This window comes from Anopheles darlingi, chromosome 2 (genome assembly GCF_943734745.1).
Source record: "Anopheles darlingi chromosome 2, idAnoDarlMG_H_01, whole genome shotgun sequence".
NCBI classification, from domain to species: domain Eukaryota; kingdom Metazoa; phylum Arthropoda; class Insecta; order Diptera; family Culicidae; genus Anopheles; species Anopheles darlingi.
Genome location: NC_064874.1, coordinates 92183190 through 92204401, shown reverse-complemented (window position 1 = coordinate 92204401; position 21212 = coordinate 92183190). Strand labels below are relative to the sequence as shown.

The 21212-nt window shown below is 47.2% G+C and overlaps 3 protein-coding genes across 5 annotated transcripts in view; 2 read left to right on the top strand and 1 right to left on the bottom strand.

The window, feature by feature from the left end:
- Positions 1-19765, top strand: part of LOC125959637 (uncharacterized) — a 30368-nt gene extending 10603 nt beyond the window's left edge. The window contains exons 3-4 of the mRNA XM_049692465.1: positions 16605-19662; positions 19722-19765. Coding sequence (XP_049548422.1) covers positions 16605-19662; positions 19722-19765 — 3102 coding nt within the window. The remainder of the gene's footprint in view (positions 1-16604; positions 19663-19721) is intronic.
- Positions 9275-11516, bottom strand: LOC125951836 (uncharacterized). Its single transcript, XM_049680909.1, has 2 exons — positions 11022-11516; positions 9275-9777 (listed from the first exon to the last, which is right to left on the bottom strand). Exon 2 carries the CDS (start codon positions 9759-9761, stop codon positions 9321-9323), a length of 441 nt encoding a protein of 146 aa, XP_049536866.1. The 5' UTR covers positions 9762-9777; positions 11022-11516; the 3' UTR covers positions 9275-9320.
- Positions 19627-21212, top strand: part of LOC125951801 (microtubule-associated tumor suppressor 1 homolog) — a 72264-nt gene continuing 70678 nt past the window's right edge. For all 3 annotated transcript variants that reach the window (XM_049680856.1, XM_049680855.1, XM_049680854.1), the window contains exon 1: positions 19627-20824. In XM_049680856.1, the coding sequence (XP_049536813.1) occupies positions 19776-20824 (1049 nt within the window). In that variant the 5' untranslated portion in view covers positions 19627-19775. The remainder of the gene's footprint in view (positions 20825-21212) is intronic.

Below are 21212 nucleotides of genomic sequence, written 5' to 3'. Positions count from 1 at the left end.
TCGATCGATTAAAGTGAAAAGCGTCTCCGCCCTTCCCGCGGCCTCATTAGCCTCCATTTTGTTCGTGGTCAACGTGCGGGAAAATATATGATCTCAGCCCCGGTCAGCTGTCGACACCAATCTTGTGTCACTGACCGACGCCTTCGACCAATGACTGGACCTATTGTAATGAGGTCTCCCAGCAACGTGTAGCAACAGAACAGCTGCTAAGTAACGCCGATGTTCTACTGGTGCTCCAGTTTGCAGCAATGGCTGGCAGGCAGGCATCCCACGGAAAAGTCCTTAGCTGCACGCAACGCGGTCACTTGCTTGTGTTCTTAAAACGGACCTCAACCTCGCCTTGGCGCCTTTTGTAGGCTAATGTCTGCGGGAATTTGATCCCTTTTTCTGCTGGTATGGGGTCCTAAGGTCCTAAGTACTACCAGTGGGTCTCCAACGAATGACTAACGCAGCACGCTCTTAGCTCGTGCTCCTGTGGCTCGACGACCTCTACTGTTGCGATGCGGCACTGGGCTAGTCTACCAATGAACCTTTCAAGGGCTTCCCCCGGGGGTAAGCGACCACCGGAAACAGAGGACACTCGAAGCGCAGCGACAGCAGCGCCGGCGGAAGAAGCCAGCAACTTCACACATACTGAACATTTTTAATTAAGTGTCTTGGGATCCTGCCAATGGACGGCACGCCACCTCCGCATGGAGCTTCCGGTGTGCGACGCGAAAGGTTACGAATGTGTTCGTGGTTTACGCTGCCTTGGACTGCCTACTGCTAGCTGGCCTTCGACGAAAGTTTTCCAATAAATTGTTCCACGAGTCCCAGGAGAGTGTGCAGAATGTGTTGTATGCTTTATATCGTTATCCTCGGCTGAATACTAGAGCAGATACAGAACACCCCGAGCTCTCGTGTTGAGGCAGAGGGTGAAAGTTTGCACATTCGCGTAGCGATTATTCCGTGCACACGATACCGTGAGAATGTGCATATGGACGGAAGCGTACGTGTCGAGAATAATGGCCGGAGCGAAACCGAGACCGAGCAGCAAATTGGTCGAGGATTGTGAAACACGGATCGATAAGCGGTGGGTTGTGTTACTGGCTATAAAGGTGTAGGTAATGGTTCCTTACTGGTTCATTGATTTTCTTAAAGACGCCCCGGTCGGTTGCATCCCGAAAGTGAACGTCTCTAAGGGATTTATCCTAACGCAGGAAGTGCTGTTGGTTGATGTAGCTCATTGCAATTTTGTCTCCAACTTCAACATCAACTCGGCAGATTTATGCGAAACGACTTGTGCTAGTCCGGTCATCCCGAGTGCAATGTTTGGCCACGGTAATTTAATTAGTTATCATAACTTATCTTTGCACCGATCGTCTGGCTGGATATAAAAGTTCTTCGTAGCAACGCTATCAGTAGCCTCGATACCGGGCGTTGTGACTGTACTTTGGTGCGGCGTTAGATGGAAAACTTTTGCCATTTCGGCGAGCGCAGAGCCTGTTAGGTCTTGAGAAAAAGCTCGTTTAGCCCCGTAACGAGGCGTCGTAGACAGTGCGAGATGCTTTGCCGCTCTCTAAATCACACTCTGCCTGTTGATCTTATCTACCGGCGCAGGGCCCTTATGTTGTCATTCTGTGCCGCAGTTACTGCTACTACTGCTGCTGTTGGTGCTGCTGCTGGTTTTGCATCACTTACTGTGCACCAGACTCTTTCGGGTTTGCAAAACAAACGATGCGCACGGAGCAGCAATTGTACGGCATAAAGTAGCACCAATTTGTGGAGTCACTGCCGGGCATGCGGTGAATGGCGATCATGGCGGCTCATGTTGAAGCGACAGAAAAAAGGGGCCATTTAGACGTACCCCCGGTGCCATTCGCGGACGATCTTGATCTGCCTCCAGCCACCATGCGAAGATGCACTGGAAAGATAACGATGAGGCGTAGAAGAACGCAGCGACTGAGGCAACCATTAGTCGAGCGGAAGGCAGTCGTCGTGCTATCGTACCAGGCAATAGAACTGCTGCCGGTGGAATGCTGCCGAGGGGATGATTCATTCTTTTCGCTCTCTATCAACGGTCGCTGGTTGCATAAAACGTTATCGGTGGCATGGATGGCACGAAGAAGCTCACGAATGTTACGCGGCAACTGTGCATTGTGACAATTTTCGCCGCCATATTGTGCCCAGCTGGGCGCATGATATTGATTTTCATCCGTGGACGCCTCTTGTTCCGGTGTAAGCGTAGCGTATGGCTTACGATGCTATACGACGTATTAGCCGAGCGTGTGCAGTGCTGTTTGCGGTTACCATATTGCTGCACATGTGAGCCGCGTTGCGGTGTTGTATTATGCGACGTATGCTACTGGCATGTTATTGGTAGTTATGTATGGAGAAGGCATTTCCCAGAACATTCCCCGCTTACGGAGTTATGGTAACGAGTTTTGGGAAGGAAATATGGAAATTCTATTTCCAAAATATTGGCATCGAATGCAAGAATTAGAAACATCTTCTCTAGCATCCATGCTGCATTAGTTGAATAGAAAAACAAATAAAATGAAGATATTTCAAGACTATACCACTTACCACAGTAATTTAAACAAACAAACACAGTCAGCTACAAGTAGTGTCGTTTACGATACCGTCAGATTTATTCTACTAATTCTGTTTCTAATTGAATTTATTCTCCATCTACTGTTGCACTTCTGTACCGCCGTCTGCAATTCAGCGTAAAAAGTGAACATTTAATTTACCAAAAACACGCAAGCACGATTGCATTCCACCAGTAGCGCTGGATGCACCTGTAAAATGCATCCAGCGAGGACTGATGACGGAAGCACTTTACGCTGCTAGGCCACCAGCGTCATTAGAACAATTGTTGCTACCAAGGAGACTCGACTAACGGTTGGAGCGGAAGAAATAGTCAGAAAAAGTTAACCAAACGAACCGGAGCCGAGCTGTGCGGAACGTTGCAAATGCCTGAAGCGACACTACGGAGATGCCTTGTATCGAGGAGATGCGAAGCTGCTAAATTGTTTAATTGAGTGAAGTTTAAAGTGAACGCAATTAGTGCTTTCGGGAAGCAGAGTTCTCCATCTGCACCACTACTTCGCTTTGTCTATTTAGTATTGTGCGTTTCTTATTTTTAATTACATTTCTGGTGGTAGTTTTCGCTCGATTTACCAAAGCGACTCAGAGAATGGCACATTTGTCACATAAAACTACTTGTCCTTGTCTCATCTGGTCATAATTTGCCGCCTACTAAGTTGTGACTCACATCTCCCTGTATCACCTATCTCTTAGCAACAGACTTGGGAACGATTTGGTCTGACAAGAACAACAAGTGCATCGCCATTTCCGCTTCGTACTGCAGCTGCAATTAGTGGCAGTAGATAATGCGGTTACCAGTGCAAGTTTATGGTGCAGATAAAATACTTTCTACTGGAAGGAGAGTCTGCCTTTCGAGTAGCTAATAATAGCAATGGCTAGTTAGTTAACAAATAGTGTACTTTCTTCTGAAAATGTAGTGAGTTTGGAATAATCTGTTTGGAAACCGTTGCTACAATCCAATCGCCTCCTCTGATCCTATATTTAAATCGTCACCAAAGGGCCACTGGGCAGCCGGGTGAGGCCAGCGTCATCTCGAAAATGACTGCCAGCCAGAGGTATGCTGAATGTTTAATTTCTACCAACCAGCTCCGCTCAGTTTTCTAGTGGGACAACTCCTGCCCTGACCCAGATATCGTGCGCTCTAGATGATGAACGGAAAATGGAAAACATGTGCGAGACCACACCAGAGCGGTCTCCTCATCGGCATGATTCAACCCACAAGACAGAATGTTTATGCTCTCTGTGGTCGAGGCTGTCGGTGTGCTCCGAGACCGAGTTCTGATGTGCCTCTGTCTCCTCTGGTCATTGCATAATGGGCTGGCGACTGGCTTAGCTTTGACCCTCGGCGGCTGCTGCTGAGCAGCAGTAGCATAAGAAACGAAGGGCGCATCGCGGGCGTGACATTCATCTGTCAAACGGACCTAGACCAGCTGACAGAAAAATGTGGTGAAAGGGGAAGATGGGGAAGACGTCCGTGAAGGCGATCTGTCGCGCTCTAACAGCGTTTATTGCTTCATCGAAAACGCGCGGAAAGTGGAAAATCGAGTGAATGGGTATGCTGCTATGCTGGGCGCTTATAATGAGCGTTTAAAATTGGGCATTCGATTGGCATTGTCCGTGATGTCACAGTTTCCGAAGGACTTTCTCTACTGAACGTTGGATGTAAACGACTTGGAAATTCAACCTCTAACGTCTAACCACCACCGAAGAGTCTAGGCAACGTAGAATTGATTGGTTTTATATTGTATCTTTGTTTAAGAATCTCTACTTTTAAGAAGCAATTAAAATTCTCATCAGCTTCGGTAGCACTTCGTCGGATACAGTAATGCATTGGTCCGTGGTTAATGGATTTTCTTTGAAGCTTTTCTCTTAATGAACTTTTAAAACTGTCGTTGAAATACGTTTGATGAGGAATTCCTTTATCGCCCGCATTTTATAGGGATGAATCCATTTCAACAGGTAGTAATGTTGCAAGCATTGTCTCTTCCCATCATTGACATCGGAAATGGTTCTGGCTCAACAGTATGAAAATAAGTTAATTGTAATGTTAAGCAAACGGTTCTGGCCACACAGCTTCTGATACCTGGCATTGCCAACATGATGGTGCATGATGCAACTCGGCTCGGTCAAACACAAATCGGTTTCGTGCAACCAGACGCAACCGTAAAGGTAGACAAGTTCGTACCGTGTTTGTTTGTTTGCTCGATGTTGGTGTGTTGTTGGACTCACCCGCTCTTGCTCCCAAGATATTGAACTACCGAAGCAACGGCCGGTGTACTGCACTCTGGCGTCTACAGCCGGTGGTGAGTGGTCATGGGTGGTGATGGTGCACTGTCGGCGCATCTTAAAATAGCCAAACGGGCCGGTCGGCCGGTCTGTCGGTCGGACCGGTCAACATGTTTTTGGTACGCTCTGACTGACTGGTCGGCCAAACCGACCGACTGTTTGCGTGGTGCACCTGCAGTCGGTTGGCTGCATCGCTGCACAATCGGTGCTGCATCGTGAGAAGAAGCGGGTTTTTCGAATTCAATGTTGTGGAACAGCAAAGTGCATCCGTGGGCAGGTTTTTTGGGGGTTTTAAGGGTTTTTGAAATCCCACTCCGGTGATATGTTGAGTGAATTGTGATACTCTGACGACTGGTTTGATTTCGTGTGCAGTAATATGATGTGAGTGATGTGGTTATGCAAAAACGATATTTTGACAAAGCACCTGGGTGTGTGACCGACTTCCTCGTGGCTGCAACACGAAGCCACACAAAAACACACAATTGACTAACTAAGCCAATCAAGCATAGCACTTCAATTCGAAACCGGGGACTAGTTTTGTTGTAGCCGAAAACCAAACGACGCCGAGTGACCGACATTTAGGTTTGGGGCGCGCGCGCTCTCCAAAGTACACGAACGCGCCCTGCGGCCAAGTGCGTGCCATTGCGCATCGGTCCGCATCGACTAAGGGGCCCCCGAAAACGGTGCAATACCTCAATTTTCGATTAGTGGCATTAGAGGAAGACCAGGAGAAGGGCCTACCGTCCCCGTTGGCTCCGATTCGATCGAAACTTGATGCTCCCGTTACGGCCAAGACCGTCGTCGTCGTCGTCGTCGTCACCGTCGTCAGCAACATCCCCAGGCCTAGAGGTTACGCGGGTGAGGTTAGTATGTTGATTGGATTTTAACGACGCGGGCGCGGCACTCAAAGCAACTAGCGTGGCAACCGTGAAAAGCAGCGAAAGTCGAATGGGACGCGAGGTTCATTAACTGCGTCCGTGGATATTGGGGCGAGGTGTGTTGTTTGAGTTATATGGGTTGTTGCATTTCGGTGTCGATGTCTCTCGAGGAACAGGCTAATTGTGAGTCGAAATCTAACAGGATTAGTATGAGTGGCCGTTGAGGCCGTTGGTGGTGTAAGCCGATGCCACCTAATGTTGCCCTTGAAAGCGTAGAGGTTGGTCAATGCGCTAAAAGCGGTCTGGCCATATAACAAAACGAAGAGGATCGTAAACAACGAAATCGGGATCGGGAATTGTGAGAAGCTTGAGTTTTCGCAACCAAATTGGAAAACAGTTTCAAAAACACTTGAAGTGCCTTTGCAATCGGCATCGGCCGCCATGTCGGGAGGAAATTAACAAAACAATTACATGGTCGTCTTTTTGTTGCCAAATGGAGCCACTGATTACCTGTTTCAGAAATCGGCGAATCATTTAGCCACTTGATATTTATTCACTTCTCAAGCCATTGTAGCAAACGGTTTGTGTGTTGATTGTCTTGAGAAGATTTACCACCTGAAAGTGAGTAATTGTGAAGCACCAGCAAAGTGTTCTTCTCAAGCTAGCACATTAAAGGTTTTATATCAACCTCAAAGTCGAATTACCTTTGCAAAGCCGCCTCTATTATTGCCTCCCACGACGTGCTGTGTCGAGACCGTTGGAATTTCACCAACTCCGAAACCGAACAATCACCGAGACTGGCGCGTGTCAAAAAGGGAGAAGTACGTGGAAAAATGCTACAACACGAACCACACCGAACGATACACCTTCCTCAATGGTGGCGAAAATGCGTTCAACTCTGTCGTCGGATCGCTTAACCGCAACGACTCGTCAGGTGTCACTGTCGAGGTGCGATCATCAAAAAAAAAAAACCGCCGTAGCATAATCATAGGTCTTCTGCAACCTGCACAGATCAACAGGCGTAGGCTGGCCGTTCAAACATAAATGTGCTGACCCCGTGGTGTGTGTGAGTGTGTGCGCCAATCAAAACGTCAACCTGACGCGAAATCTGTTTCAGGCGAATGCGAGAGTCAGCATTCAATGCGCTAGGCGTGAAAGTGGGTTGCAACGGTGCCGTGCTGTGCCACGCCGTTGGTCGCCGGTATGACATCGTCACTCGCAACGATACTGTTACGGTTTTATGATGATCTCGTAAAGTTTTATTGCATCTAAAGTTGGCTCCCATCGGTTGTGATTTGAGCCCAGCAATCGTTTCGGCTCAATTACGGTGAAGGTTTAAAATGTGGAGCATTCAGCATCAACGCTGGTGCTACAATTGTCGTGTGCGATGTGGAAAAAATGAGATAGAGGCCCGTGACCTTTGCTTCACAGTCGCAATCGACATGACTTTCGCTTAGTCTTGAGCTTTGTTTGGGGAATTTCATGGAAATTCGGTGCAAAGAAATGTGATAGTTCGTATCACCGAAAGGTCCCGAGAAAACCGAACCTTTTCCCTGCTACCTGTTTGAGTAGAAGAGCTGCTCCACTCCTATCGTTCTAAGATGTTCCCGAGACAAAACATACCGGCATGATTCGACTTGGCACTTTGAGCATAAGCAACAGAAGCGAGGACACGCAATCGTCGTGGGCGTTTTGCTGGGATGCTCTCCCACGCGTTCGGACCGTTGTGGAGGAAAAACACGAAAAACGTGGCAATGAAAGGGGTGACCGAGGGGTGAAACATGAAGCAATGAAGCCATCAAGCTATCCACCGAGCGAGCGTGAAGACCCCCGATGAGACACGGCACGTTACACGACGACTCGTCTGATGAACGCACAGCATGAGGAATCTCTCGAGTCTTGCGATTCAAGGTCATCGACGACGACGACGACGACGTCGACATCGGGCCGGGGCGACGTCACTGGACGATAGCTGGTGCTGCTTTGGCCATCGTATCCCGCTGCTAGTGTCCATCTCATGGTGTCGGTGGATGCTTTATTTTGAAAATATGCTAAACAAACTCCTCATGTATGGGCGCGAGCGACACACATGGACGACACACTGGTGATTAGGCGTCGTCACATAATCGGTTTGTCACCGATCGGGTTTCATGTTTCAAGGGTTGCGACCGCGTGCGTGTGTGCGTGTGTGTGTCTGTTGGGAAGCATAATAAGGCAATGTTATTCATGAGTTTTGTATCTTATTTTTTTCGCTTTGCAGGTGAGCGCATAAGGGAACTAGTGGCCCAGGAAGGTTACTCGTGTACGAGGCGGACTTGTGAGTTGCTTATGGCATTGGGGAACACCACAGCAATGTGCTGACGGTGTTTACGGTTTTATGAAAAATATTATTATTTATGATTTTGTATACTATTTCGTCCACAAACACACATCTGTGAAACGTAAGAATTATTTGAAACCAGTTCTTCGTTCTCCTTTAAATTACTTTCAACCAACATCAACCAACATATTTGATACAAGCACGTCAGGTTGGTCCTTCTCGACCGACCTTTAGGGACCTTGTCTATTATATTCAAGGGAGCTCCGAATAGAGAGTGGTGGCTTTTCTATGGAACGATAGCCTGCCTCTAGCACTATCAAATGAGCAGCAACAGCAGCAAACCAAAGGATAACCACGATGAGTAGGAGGTCCGGCACTCTGCACCGCTGAAACGAAGCAAAAGATAATCCTTTAGATGGTCCTAGAAGAATGCCAGCTTCCTGGCTATTGCTGGCATGTAAAATGGATGCAAATTTGCATCGCGTATGAAGCATTAGATGGGGCCGGAGCCGTTGGCTCTGCCCCCTACACAATGATCACATCATTGTTATAGCACAGTTCACCGAGTGGAGACCCCTGGGGGTGGTCCAATTTGCATACGAATGGAAGCTCTTTTTCGGAGTTCGGTATGCACATCAAGCGAACTAAATGAGGTAGTGGTGGGCTGGGGATCGGCCTCGAGACTTTATGCTGATTGTAAGAAGGGTTAAGGTCTCACATTATCATCCTTTTTTGGGGTAAGCTAGCAACAGCGATAGCGGGTACTGTTCTCATTTGATGTACTGTAACCTTTCTTGAGCACTGGATAGCTTCCGGAGAGGTTCTCGGGTATTTCAACGATGAAACAGAATTATGACAAGGAAAAGTATATTATTCTCTTGTGCGACGCGAAGTGGACATGATTTTGCTGAGTAAGTGACGGTTATCGATCGAGAGCGTTTTGGATTCCAAAAGGACGAATGGACCCATGAAAACAAATATCAAACCTTTTAGTGGTGTGGTTGCCTGTTGTGGTTTAAAAAAAACGGAAAACAGTTGGTTAAACCAACAAACCACAGAAACCACCATGATGAAAGAGAAGTTTACTTTTCTTTTTTGTTGGTATCACAGTAGTATAATGTCAAAATGGTTTTTTTTGTTGGTTTTGGTGGGAACTAACTTGATCGGTCGGAAATCGTAAACATTCTAAAATGTGTGCAATGTTAACAGAGTGTTTATATTTCGCTATAAAGTTATTTAAGCAATGTTCATATTTGATCATCCATGATTGTCGTCATACTGCAGCCTTCACGAACATTACGTCTATGTTTCGCGAATAATGATTGACTTTTGTTACGATAGACCAGATATCCTAAGAAACTAACAATAAGGGTCAGATTAAGACCCATCATGAATAGTACTGCTGTAATTAAACTATTGCTATGGCCTTGTCCATCCCTTATGCTGTCATCAGATGAACGCTGAGCCTGCAAAAACGGCTTTGCATAGAAACTGGCTGCTTCAGAGTTGACAATGTTCGCAACCCACTGTTCCATCCGTTTGTCCAGTATCGTAAGCTTCGCTCCGATCTCTTTGGCCATCTCGAGCGCTTTATCCACTTTGAACGACTGCTCGTAGATGCTGAACTCCAACTTTTTCGCGGTGAGCTCCTGCTTATCGAGCGTAAGATTGTTGACATTCTCTATCATGCGCTTCAGCTCTTCACTGTTGTAAGCAGAAACATTGGTACGATTCGACAGCTGCATGAGTTCCATCTTGAGTAGGGATTCGCGAATCGTATTGACATCTTTTTGTAGTTGAAACTGTTGTTTCGTCAAATCAAACAGAGCTGCCTCGAGGCGGGACGTTTGATTGATCGTTCTTAAGCGATCATCCCTGTAGTGTTTCACATCTGACATTATGCTCTGGAATAGTTCTGTAAGAGCGGCATCGTCCGATCTTCCACTATCGTTGAACGCCGTGTGAAGTTCCTGTATCGTGGCGGTCCAATTATGCGTTTTATGCTTATCGTCCAAGCAGTAGATGCCTTTCATGCTAGGTTGGTCACGTTGAGGCACTGCGTAGAGTGGTTTGCTTAACTCTATTGATTGTGTCGAACAGTAGCGCACAATTTTAGCGAGGTAAGTGCAATTCCAGTCGTTACCGGCGATACCGAGTAGTTGTAGCATAGGGAAATAGTTTTTCATCTCTTCGTAGTCGATAGACTTTAGCCGATTACCATCCAGGTAAAGAGTTTTCAAGTTGGCACAAGAAGCTAACATAAGCATATCTAAATGGTCTAAATTGTTAAAAGAAAGATCAAGCCATTCCAGCTGCTCCTGATGCCCTAATATACCATGCTGTAGGTTCGAAATTTTGGTCTCATCCAGGCCAAGAGTTTTTAATTTTGTTAAAGATCCAAAACTACTCAAATTTAGTGGATTCAGTGGGTTGAAACCAAGGTATAATGTTTGCAGGGAACGTAACTGAGCAATAAATTCGACTGATGAAACCGAATTGTTCGTAATGTCCAGTGTATGTAGTTGTGACTCTGGGGCATTATCGATCATAATTTCAGAGATTTCGTTATGCGAGCAATGTAGTTCCTGAAGCGCCGTCGATATCCGAATTTGATTCAACAGGTTGTTCTTCACTTTAAGAATTTTTACATCAATATTTGGAACACTGAGCTGCGTTATACTATTGTTGTTCAATGAAATCTCGTTTAAATGGAAATTACCACAATCGTTTGGTTTACAAAATGTTTCTTCCTCAAATGTGGTAAGATAATTGTTTTGTAAATGAACAATTTTCAATTCTTTGTTTCTGGCGAACAGTCTGTTCTCTAGTTTATGAAGCTGGTTATTCGCGAGAACGATGGATTCTAGTGCTGTCAGCTCCACCATCACTTCTGCACTAAAGTATTTTAAACTATTACCACCCAACAATAGTACGCGCAATGAACTCACCGAGTGAAAACATTTATCTTCAATGACGCTGATGTTATTTGCTGTAAGGTTAAGCACACTCAAATGACTGGCACCCTCAAAAGCATAATTTCTTAGTTCCGTTATTTTATTGTGAGATAGATCTAGTGCAGTCAATTTTTCTGCTTGTGCTAGACTGCTCCGTGACACTTGTTCAATGCCACAATCTACGAGGCCAAGTTTATTAATGTTTCCAACTGATTGGAATAGTTCGTTTGGAATTTTTCTCATTTTAGAAGACAAAAAACTAATTTCAAAATTTTCAGAGTAATAATTGTAATAATCACAGCTAAACTGATAATTTGCAAATTGTTCTGTCCAAACATTGTCAAAGTGATAGCCCCCCTTATCTGATTCTTCACAATAATATGTCGCCGACGATAAAGCCGATATCTTCGATGTGAAGATTCTCGTACATCTGTGCGAGAATAAACCAAATAATAAGATTGAAGGCACATCATAAAAAATAATTTAAAAACTCACAAAATCAGTGAAACAAAGAGTAACTTGTGCCACATGTTTGTCAACGAAATGTACAACCGCTCCAGTAAAGCTTCTTCAACTGACTAAACCATGGTGTGCTGTCTTAAATTACAAATGGTTGCAACGACGTTGAAATGTACTCGAAGCAAATCATATACATATATATGTGTGTGTATAGCTTCCTGTTTCATGAAATCATCATAGAACGATATTGTTTATATCGTATCGTTAACAACATTGTAGAGCACACTTCTTGACAGAGCATCTATATTTAAATATTGTACAGCATATCTATTGATCCTTTCGTCACCTTTTATTTCGCTACTGCAGTACTGCAAGTAAAACCATTTATTTCTTTGCATAAAAGGTATCTGCCATTACTGTCGTACAAGGAGCATAACTTTATAATGCTTACCTTGTTTATTATTACAACATAGTTTATAACATTAGTTATGGTGATGATGACAAGTATATTTTAATGAATTTTAATAAATATTGCATAAAACTTAAAGTAGAGTCTACAATTATGATTGATACTGTATAGGGATTACTGGGAGTGCTTCTGCTTGAATGAATGAATGCTTCACAGGGTTCACACCGGAATGTTTTGCGATAATCGTGCAGCTGCACCATCGCATTGCTTACACTGTTGGTTCACTGTTTCATGCCAGACCGCTGATTCAACAGCGCATCGGGTTTCTCTTTTCCTTGCATTGAACGTAAGCGTGTCGAGGATGGTACCGTTGGCATATTAGCAGATTATAGCGATACGGCACGTTCTAGGCTTGAGTTATTTGAACAGCATAAGCAAACACGGGACGGCCCAAAATGTGTTTTTTGCTACGCATCTAACGCCTGTCTTTTGTATCGAGCGTGAATTTCTTCGCGAAAGGACCAAATTGGTCGAAAACAGACAAACGAATCTTGGCGAGAACATGAAATAAAACTTAAGGAAATGTGTAAAATATTTTATCAACGATGTACTGTCGGTATCGTTCGGGAAAGCGTCGGCGTCGAAAGCTGTTGACCAACAATCAATCAATCATTCAACCCGTAGTTTTCTCTCTACTCTGTCTGGCCTTTTTCAACCCGCGTCGTGTGGTTGACATCGCTCAATGATGCCACCCTGCTCGGGACACTGCTTTGCGTTAAATATATGCTTTGGATTTGGATCCCTTGAGTCGGCGCATGCGTCCACCCTCACTCTGGTCTTGGTTTTTTTCCTGGTTCCAGATTCTTCACTTTCCAGAGCGCTTCGTCGGACCTGTTGTGGCTGGTGTGATGTCATCGCACAAAAATGAAATGGTTTTTCCGCCACCCACGCCACTTGGGTTTGTGCCGTTTTGGTTCAGATTACTGCCGCCTTCACCAAGCGGAATTATCACTCGTACATGTGTCCGCTGCGGGAGGGAAAGCGTGGTGAAAATGGTGATAAAATTATAAAAGCTTTTCCGTGACAGAACGGCGCCACAACGGCCACGGAACAGACTTAACTGTGTGTCGGCAATTTGTGTTGGTGACCTTTTCCTTGTTTTTTGTTCATGTTTCGAACGTTAAATTCGTTAATCTTATCAAATTCAAATGGCATCGTGCATTCCTGGTGGTTTCTCTGTGAAGCGAAAAAAGCAATTGTCATGAAAATTTGTTGTCTGGAAATCCGGTGAAATCACAGGGCATTTAGGTTGGCAGGGCATTTAGGTTGATAATTGTTGCTGCGACTTATTTACAATATATCCTACATATGGTGCATGTGTTTTTTTATATACCTTCGTAGTTTAGAACGTTCTTGAAGCGAATACTTGTCAGATGCTGCAAAAACACTAAATGATCAATTCCAGAACGGATGCACAAAGAAGAACTAAACTTCCGGTTGTCTGCCAGCTGCGAGAGGACGAATGATGGTTCAACTCATCGCCCAGACAACCGTTACCGACATGGTTTCAGCTCCTTCGGGGATAGTATTATGTTACGAGGAAATTCGAAGAATCTTGGCGCCTACTCCTTTCACGCTTCAACCAATCCAGCACCAATGGCACCGACTGAAGTGCTTCAAATATGATACGCTGGCTCACATGTGTCTCTGGCGCTTGGTGGTTCTGATTTCTTTGCCATCCATGCCAGCATTCGCATTATGTAACATACGCGGAGCACTTTTGCAACTCTGCAACCCCTGTGGGCATTGCTTTGTGTAAACTGGCGCTAGCTCCTGCTAGCTCGAGGACTTCCATTTTACTGCATGGCGATGAAAAATGCATCGTTGCAGACGAACACACATCGGCGTGTAATAATGGCGTGCATGTTGAGCATGCACTTGCCTTACAGCATGTGTGTGTGTGTGTTCGGCCACTTCTCCGGATAAGCGGCATCCCGCCAGGAGAATAGCACTCTCGGTTGTGATAATGCGTTTCTGTTGTGTCAGGTGGCTGGACAAAGTTGTTGCTCTAATTGTTTTCCGTTGTTCTCTCGTACTGCGCGAATGCTCATCGAGCGACGTAACATGCATTATCGTCTAGATTTATAGTTTTCATACGTGAGTGAAGCTTTAATTTCAGAGATTTTGTGCGTTTTAACTTAATCTTGCGTTGAATTTTCGACGGTCATTCCGTGAAATAATAACGATTCGTGCCGCATGTACTGCTGACCTAGTAACGATTGATTCATTGGATTCACAATTCATAAAAAAAACCCATCGTAAAACATCAGCCATTTGTGGAAGACTTCGGTGACCATTAACGCAATAATCGTTTTCTGTTTGATGCTTTTATCGTTCGGTGAGGTACCCAATAACGCAACGTAATGTAGCGATTGAGCAACTGATCCGTTACCGAATATCGATGGCAACTCCCACGACCAGAGCAATAGGCCACCCCATCAATCTTTGGTTTTTCATAAAGCTTTTGGAGTGTCTGTTGTTGTTACGTTTCTGCTCGTGCTCGGATGATCAATGAACATGAAATTTAAATTGATTCTGTTTCAGAAAGCTTCTTACAAAAATGCACAGATCATTTGAAATGGAATCAGATAGCGACGAACGAATAAATTTATCTGGTTTTTGCTGGAGACCTACGAAGCTGAAATGCAAACAACTGGTCTTTGTGCTTTTGGCAACATGCAGCGTGCACCATTAGTGTTGGTAAATATTTATCCTCGCGAACAGAACAGCACATCGAGAGCATAGCAAACGTTTGTGTTGTATTTGCATTTGGACTTTGTTTGGTACCATTCCCGTTGGTACGTTGGTGTTTCAAATTTTGAACAACTTTGCCAAAATAATTTGATTGATAGTGACAACATAGTGCTAAATGTGGTAGCATTTTATTGTGCTGCCTCGCAGTGCTATAAAATAGACGAACGATTCACAACAGAATCGTTAAAATGCCAAAAATATACCTTGAATATATTATTCATGATTCCGTCGGCGGCAGATGTTACAAGGAGAAAGTTATAGAGTCTAGCGACAAGGTCCACGACTAATGAATGATGTTCTACAAATTTATTGTCCGTGAAGTGATTTTCCTTTTGCTGCCGGAACCATCGACGGCCGGAAGTTGTGTTTCTTCTCTCTTGCTATCATCTTGTGTCTCTTAATGAAAAACTGAGAAGAAAAGTTTGTGTCCAGAAGCTGACATTTTGAAGGGACGGAAGTTGAATTTTCATAAAGTTCGTGGAAAAGTTAATGATCCAATATCGCAATGGAATATTCTTGGTCAAAGGAGCACCATTGATGTAACAGCTATTTTTAACTGCAATAATCTTCATAAGCTTTTCCATTCAGTGCGTCCTATGTAGACATCCTGGAAGTGAAAGCCGTGATCGTTATAATTGAATCTAAGTTGATGTAAAGCAGGGCATGTGAAAGGGCAAAAGGGACGCTTAGGGTATCATCTTTCATAGCGCCGCATCTATGACACTAATTAGCATAAATAAGTTTCACTTGCGGTGGTCGCGTTGGGCGGAACCACTGCTTGGCTCATGTCGCTTGATAAGACGTGCCTGTGTAAGTGAGCTCCGTGACGAGATTTAACAACGGAATGTGTGCTTTACGTCGCTACCATTTGAGCTTCATAACGCATAAATTATCAGATGGCCACCACGTAGTCACGGATCAGAGTAGCGTTCGTGTTGCTCAACCAATCCCCTGTGCTGGTCCCTGTGGTAGGAAACTCTTTCTGGTTTTCTGGATATAATGCAGGAATACAAATAATGCTGTAAGCCTCTAAATACTCTGGCCTGCCGTTACGATGTCGGATCGTTTTGGTTCGACGAATTACACAAAAAGCGATGATCCAACGATTGGGTTGTGGGCAATTGTGGATTCCACGCATTCTCATGTTTTCGTAATTAATTGCTTCCACTTGAACTGCGCACGAGATGTGTTAGTGGTGATAAGAGTAAGGTAAAAATCGTAAATTTCCACTAGCTGTCACTTCCTTCATATTTCCCTCGGATGTAATGTGTCGATGTAACGAATGGATGCCTTTTATGACGCCCAGTCGTGAAAAAGAAATATATTTTAAACTTCCGCATGATTTTAAAACGGAAATTAAATCCATTCCTGGCATCTATGGAAAACGAAATTTAATCTCTGGCACTAGGTTCTCTTGCATGAGTTTTACGACAAAAGTGTTGCTGTAGTTGCGGAACTTAATCTCACGAACCGAATCTACGGTCATTCGAAATAGTGTTGAAGGGTAATTAATTTCGCATTTTACTGTCCCTCGAAATCACTTTCTTGGACTATTAATGTACTATTATTAGAGCTTGCATAAAATGTAACACAACATTAACCAACAAATAGAAGAGAAGTATTTTTTAAAGTATCTGGGAAAGGCCTTTCACTGAAAGAGAACTTAATCGCTAGGAGTTTAAATCATTTAAAAAAAATGTTGCAATTTTTGAGCCACTGTTGAAATGCTCAATATTGTCGATTGAAACAATGTACTATCCACCTTCCCCAAAACGTGACTACAAACGGTGACCACAAGCGTGGTTTCTAGGGTTTCCTCGCTCGTTTCATCACCTTTTCCTTCGCTAATTGCATTTGTACTAAAACGCATTCCTTTATTTCCGCTCTTCTTGCAGGATTCGGCTCAATCGCGCATTCCACGCTTTGACAGCGTCAGTAGTCGGATCCCAGTGCCGGGCACGTTCCGGTTACCGTCGGGCAGTGTATCGCGACTTCCACCCAAGCGACCGATCCCGGCGACACCTATCAGCTTCTTACGACCACCAAGCCGTTCCGGAGGCATCGCTCGCTCATACTCCGGCGACAGATTGTCGCACATGAGCGAACTGACCCCGTTCCCAGCGCTGACCGCATCGACACCAGCACCAGAACCGCGTGCTTCTATAGCAGTGACTCCGGGACTACCGATTCTGCGGAAGCTAGATCTCGTAAATACAACCCCCGCTAGTAGCTCGAACATCAACGGTGGTGTCTCCACTGAGAGGCTCGAGGACATTAAGCTGTGCCAGCGAGAATTTGGTCTACCGAGTGACGATGAGGATCGTGACGAGCGAACGATGCGGCAAGAAGACGCTGCTGATGATGCGGATGATGATGATGAGCTGGCAGAAAAGACTATGGTCGATGTTGCGGCCACTGTCATCGAAGGAATAGCTGCGGACAGTACCGTTCAGATGCTGGTAGACGAATCATTGGAACTGGTCGGAGCGCACAGTACGGATAACTTGCTTGATCCACCTCCTCCGGCCGTGGTGCCATCGCCGGTGCCGCCGCAATCAAACACAACACCCCAGCAGTACTTGACCGGTTACAATCCACACGAGTACACGGTCACGCTGCAGCGCGATGGCAACGTGACGTACGAGATCCGACGAAGTGCCACCTTCTTGAAATCGTCACGCGAATCCCTGAACAGTGTTCCGTCACCGCAGGAGTATGCACGGCCCATTATGAACTCTACCCAGACCTATCAGCCTGGGATCGGTGTTGGTCGTACCTTTCGACGCGAGAGCTCCAGTAGCATCGATTCGCCGGTGCTTGGTGTGACGAGAACGTTGGCGCTGCACAGACGCCCTTCCACCGGCGAGCTGCTGACGGATGATGAAGATTGCGGTCGACCTCGGGTGCTATCCAACTTCAACTCGACCATGGTGCATGATCGACTGGTGAACGTCACGCAAAGCATTCCCAATATCACACAGGAACTGGCCGATAGTGGCTCCCGGGGTGGCTCATTCCGGGTTCCAGGTGACAGCGTTCTCAATCAAACAAAATCCAAGGAGAGGGAAGACGCACAAGGTGAACGATTGCCGGTTGCGATGGCAACGACGACGGTGAAGAAACCGAATCGTTTGACGTTCCATCTTGACGACTCGATGAGCTTGATGCACTTCAGTGGCGTCGATGCAGGGAAAGGGAAGCGTCACAATTCCACCATGCATGGCTCTGATCCTGTGGCATTCCCTTCGGTAGTGCGTCCGGCAGTTAGTGAGGATCGGCTAATGGATAGCCTTGCAACGACGATGCTTCAGGATATAAGCTTTCCGGATCAAACATTGATTGCCACGCATCTCACACAGGATGCTATCAACCGCGCCGAAGAAGAAGCAGACGTGGTTGAAATGGAAGAGGAAGAGGAAGAAGAGGACGAGTATGCGGCGGAGAGGCGTCGGTTGAACGAGAAGCTGGAGCTTGCCGACACGACGAGCGTTGGTGACGTGAGTGCTGGGAAGGAGATCTTCGATCTAAGTCTCGATGAACCTCCGGCCACACCGGACGACGAGGAGGAAGAGGAAGGCCAATTGATCATACGTCGTCGCACGGCTGCACCAAACGCGCCCAAGCAGCGCTACTCCTTCGGTCTCGATCTCACCGAATGTACGCTCGATTGTTCGATCGAACTCTGCGATTCCTCGCTTTCGCTGACGAAGCCACCACCAACGATGGCCGCACCGCACCTAAAGTCACCGACCACTTCCCTGAGCGGTGGCCATGGAAGTCTCACCAAGCAGGGATCGTTCGAGATGGATGAAAGCCTCGGCATACTGACGCCTGATCAGATGAAGGAGTTTCTCGATTCGACTACGACCAATACCAACAATACGGGCAATGGACTGGAACTGCATCTCAATACAACATCCGGGGCCGGTCTTAGTGGCGGTGTTGGTGTTGGTTCCGCGCATCATAAGCACGGTGGACTGCAGCATCATTGTCGGATCGATCAGACACCCTCACCGGAGGAACTCCCGCTCGATCCAGTCGGTGTTAAGACGGACATGACGGATATTTTACTTCCCTCGGAGTTGCTACTGATGTCCAGCAGCACGAATGGAAGCGGTGCTGGTGCTGGATCCAGTGGTCCTGGAGGGAATGTTGGACTGGCAGGAATTCGTGGTTGCTGTCCACCAAATGGGGAAGTATCGCAGGCCGATTCAGACCCCAAGACGGACCAGATGACCAAATCGGCCACTTCGTCCAAGGTATCGAACAGCTTCATCACCAGCATCACGAGCATCACGAGTCTCGATACGGGCTATCAGGGTGATGGTGAAATGTCGCGACCTGCGAGCCGTGGTGCCGATCATTCTCCCTCGAACGGACCGCGACCGGTGAAAGGTGCATGGCAACCATTGATGGCTGCTGCGATTGCCGTCGTACCGAGACGTCAGGATCCGATGACGGATTCGGACTTTTTCACCGAGAGTGATGCAGATGACGTGTTTAACCGGGGTGATGCTCGTCGAGCACAGATCATCGATGGTCAACTGTATGGAGCCGGTGCAGGAGCACCTGGTGGTGGTGGTGGTGGAGCAGCGCTGGTTGGTGCTGGAACCGGTGCTGGTGGTATCGGAGCACCACTTCCCGGTGGCAATGCTGCTCTCTTCCACGCACTCAACGGACAACCGATGGTGCTCCGAGGCGGTGATGGTGGCGGTGTTGATGGTGCCAACGAGGACTCGTGCATGGAATCGAGTGGCATCTTTACCGACGTCGAGAATCGAGCAGATGACGATCTTGTGCAACGCCGTGCGGATGATCAGCTTGGAAGACGCGGTGTGATTCCCGCGGAATCACCGGATGCGGTCGGTGGTGAAGAAGGTGAAACCGATGGCCAGAGTGTGGATCTCAGTCCGGCCGATACAATCAGCAGCAGCAACAGTCAGAACTTTGATCGTACCAGCATCGCGCATCCACCGGGCGGCTCCATCACATCGTCATCGTCGTCGATCCAGCGTGCCAGTACCGTGGCCCCGGCCGATCCCAACAACGAGAGTGAACAGCCAATAATGGACCGCGGCACGCTTATCGAGCCCCACAACGCGCCCAACCCGAACGACTACGACGCACACTACGATGCAACCAGCAACAGCGACCATCATCATCATCAGCATCAGTCAGCGACTACTACGACGACGACGACGACCGCGTTGAATCCCTTACCACCTATCGGCCCCAACGCCGACTCCGGTTGCTGTGGTGTTAGTGACGTTGCTGCTGCTGCTGCTGCTGCCGCTGATGGTAATTCCGGCGTGGCGCACGATGCTGGAAGTATTGCGCGTCGTCGTGTCTCCGCGATCGATCTAAACAGTCCCGTAGCACGCTCCCCTCCGATCGGTAGCGGCAGTGGCAGTGGCAGCAGTAAACGACAACCGACGGCCGCGTCGTGTGGTGGCATCGCGAACCGCAAACAGGCCAAGAACGACTCGAACCGTGGTCTCCGGAAACAGCACCATGCGTCCGGTGGTATGCCAGGTTCAGCACCGCACCGCACCGAGCGTAAGAGCGCCTTCCGCTTGTCGAAGGATTCTTGTTCGGAACGTGGATCGCGCGATGAAGCCGCCAGTGGTATAGTGGTGGTGGGCGCGTATGAGGAAACGCCACCCTCGTCGATGACGTACGGTGTTAGTGGGGGTGCGGGTAGTAGTTGTAGTGCTGGTGATTGTGATCAGGATAACAAACGACCGACCATGGCGATCGGTACACGTGGTGTAAGCAGCAGCAGCAGCAGTAGTGTGCGAGGGGGATCAAATTTGAGTTTCGTGAGGAAATCGGGTCCCGGGGGTGGTGTTGGTGGTGGTACACCGAACAAGTGGGACGCAGTGATGAGCAAGATCGCGGAGAATAAAAAATCGGTACCGCGCCGGTCCTTCAGTGAGGTAAAATCGCGCATTAGCTGTGGTAATACGAGTGGCCGAGTGTCGCTAGTGCGGCGCGATTCACCGGCCACACCATCCGCGGTCGCTACTGGAACCCCAAAGAGCCCACCATCGGAGGCGGCCAGCATCACGAGCCGCATCTCGAGCGTCAGCAGCAAACGCACCGTTTCGGCGAAAAGGTAAGTGACGACCGAAAGGGAAAGATGGTGTTGGTGTGGTGTTGTTGACACAGTCTGTGTTTTGTTTTTGGGGTGTGTGCAACAACGACTACGATCGACTACGATCGACTTTGATCGCTGGTCGATCTGTCGGTATCAGCTCGAGTTACGGCCAACGCCTCGCTGGAGGTCAGGTTGTGGTTATGTAAAAGCGGATAGAGAATGCACCCTCGGGGCTACCTCTCGGCACAGATCAAACGGGGGGGGGGGGGGGGAGGCACTCCTTCCTACCCTCCACTCTGCAATTGCAGTACTCCGCCTGCCCCCAGGGGCCGTAGAATCGATTGCCGTTCAGCTCGAGATGCTCAAAGGCCAAACAGTGAGCCGGTGAGCGAGAGTGAGAGAGACG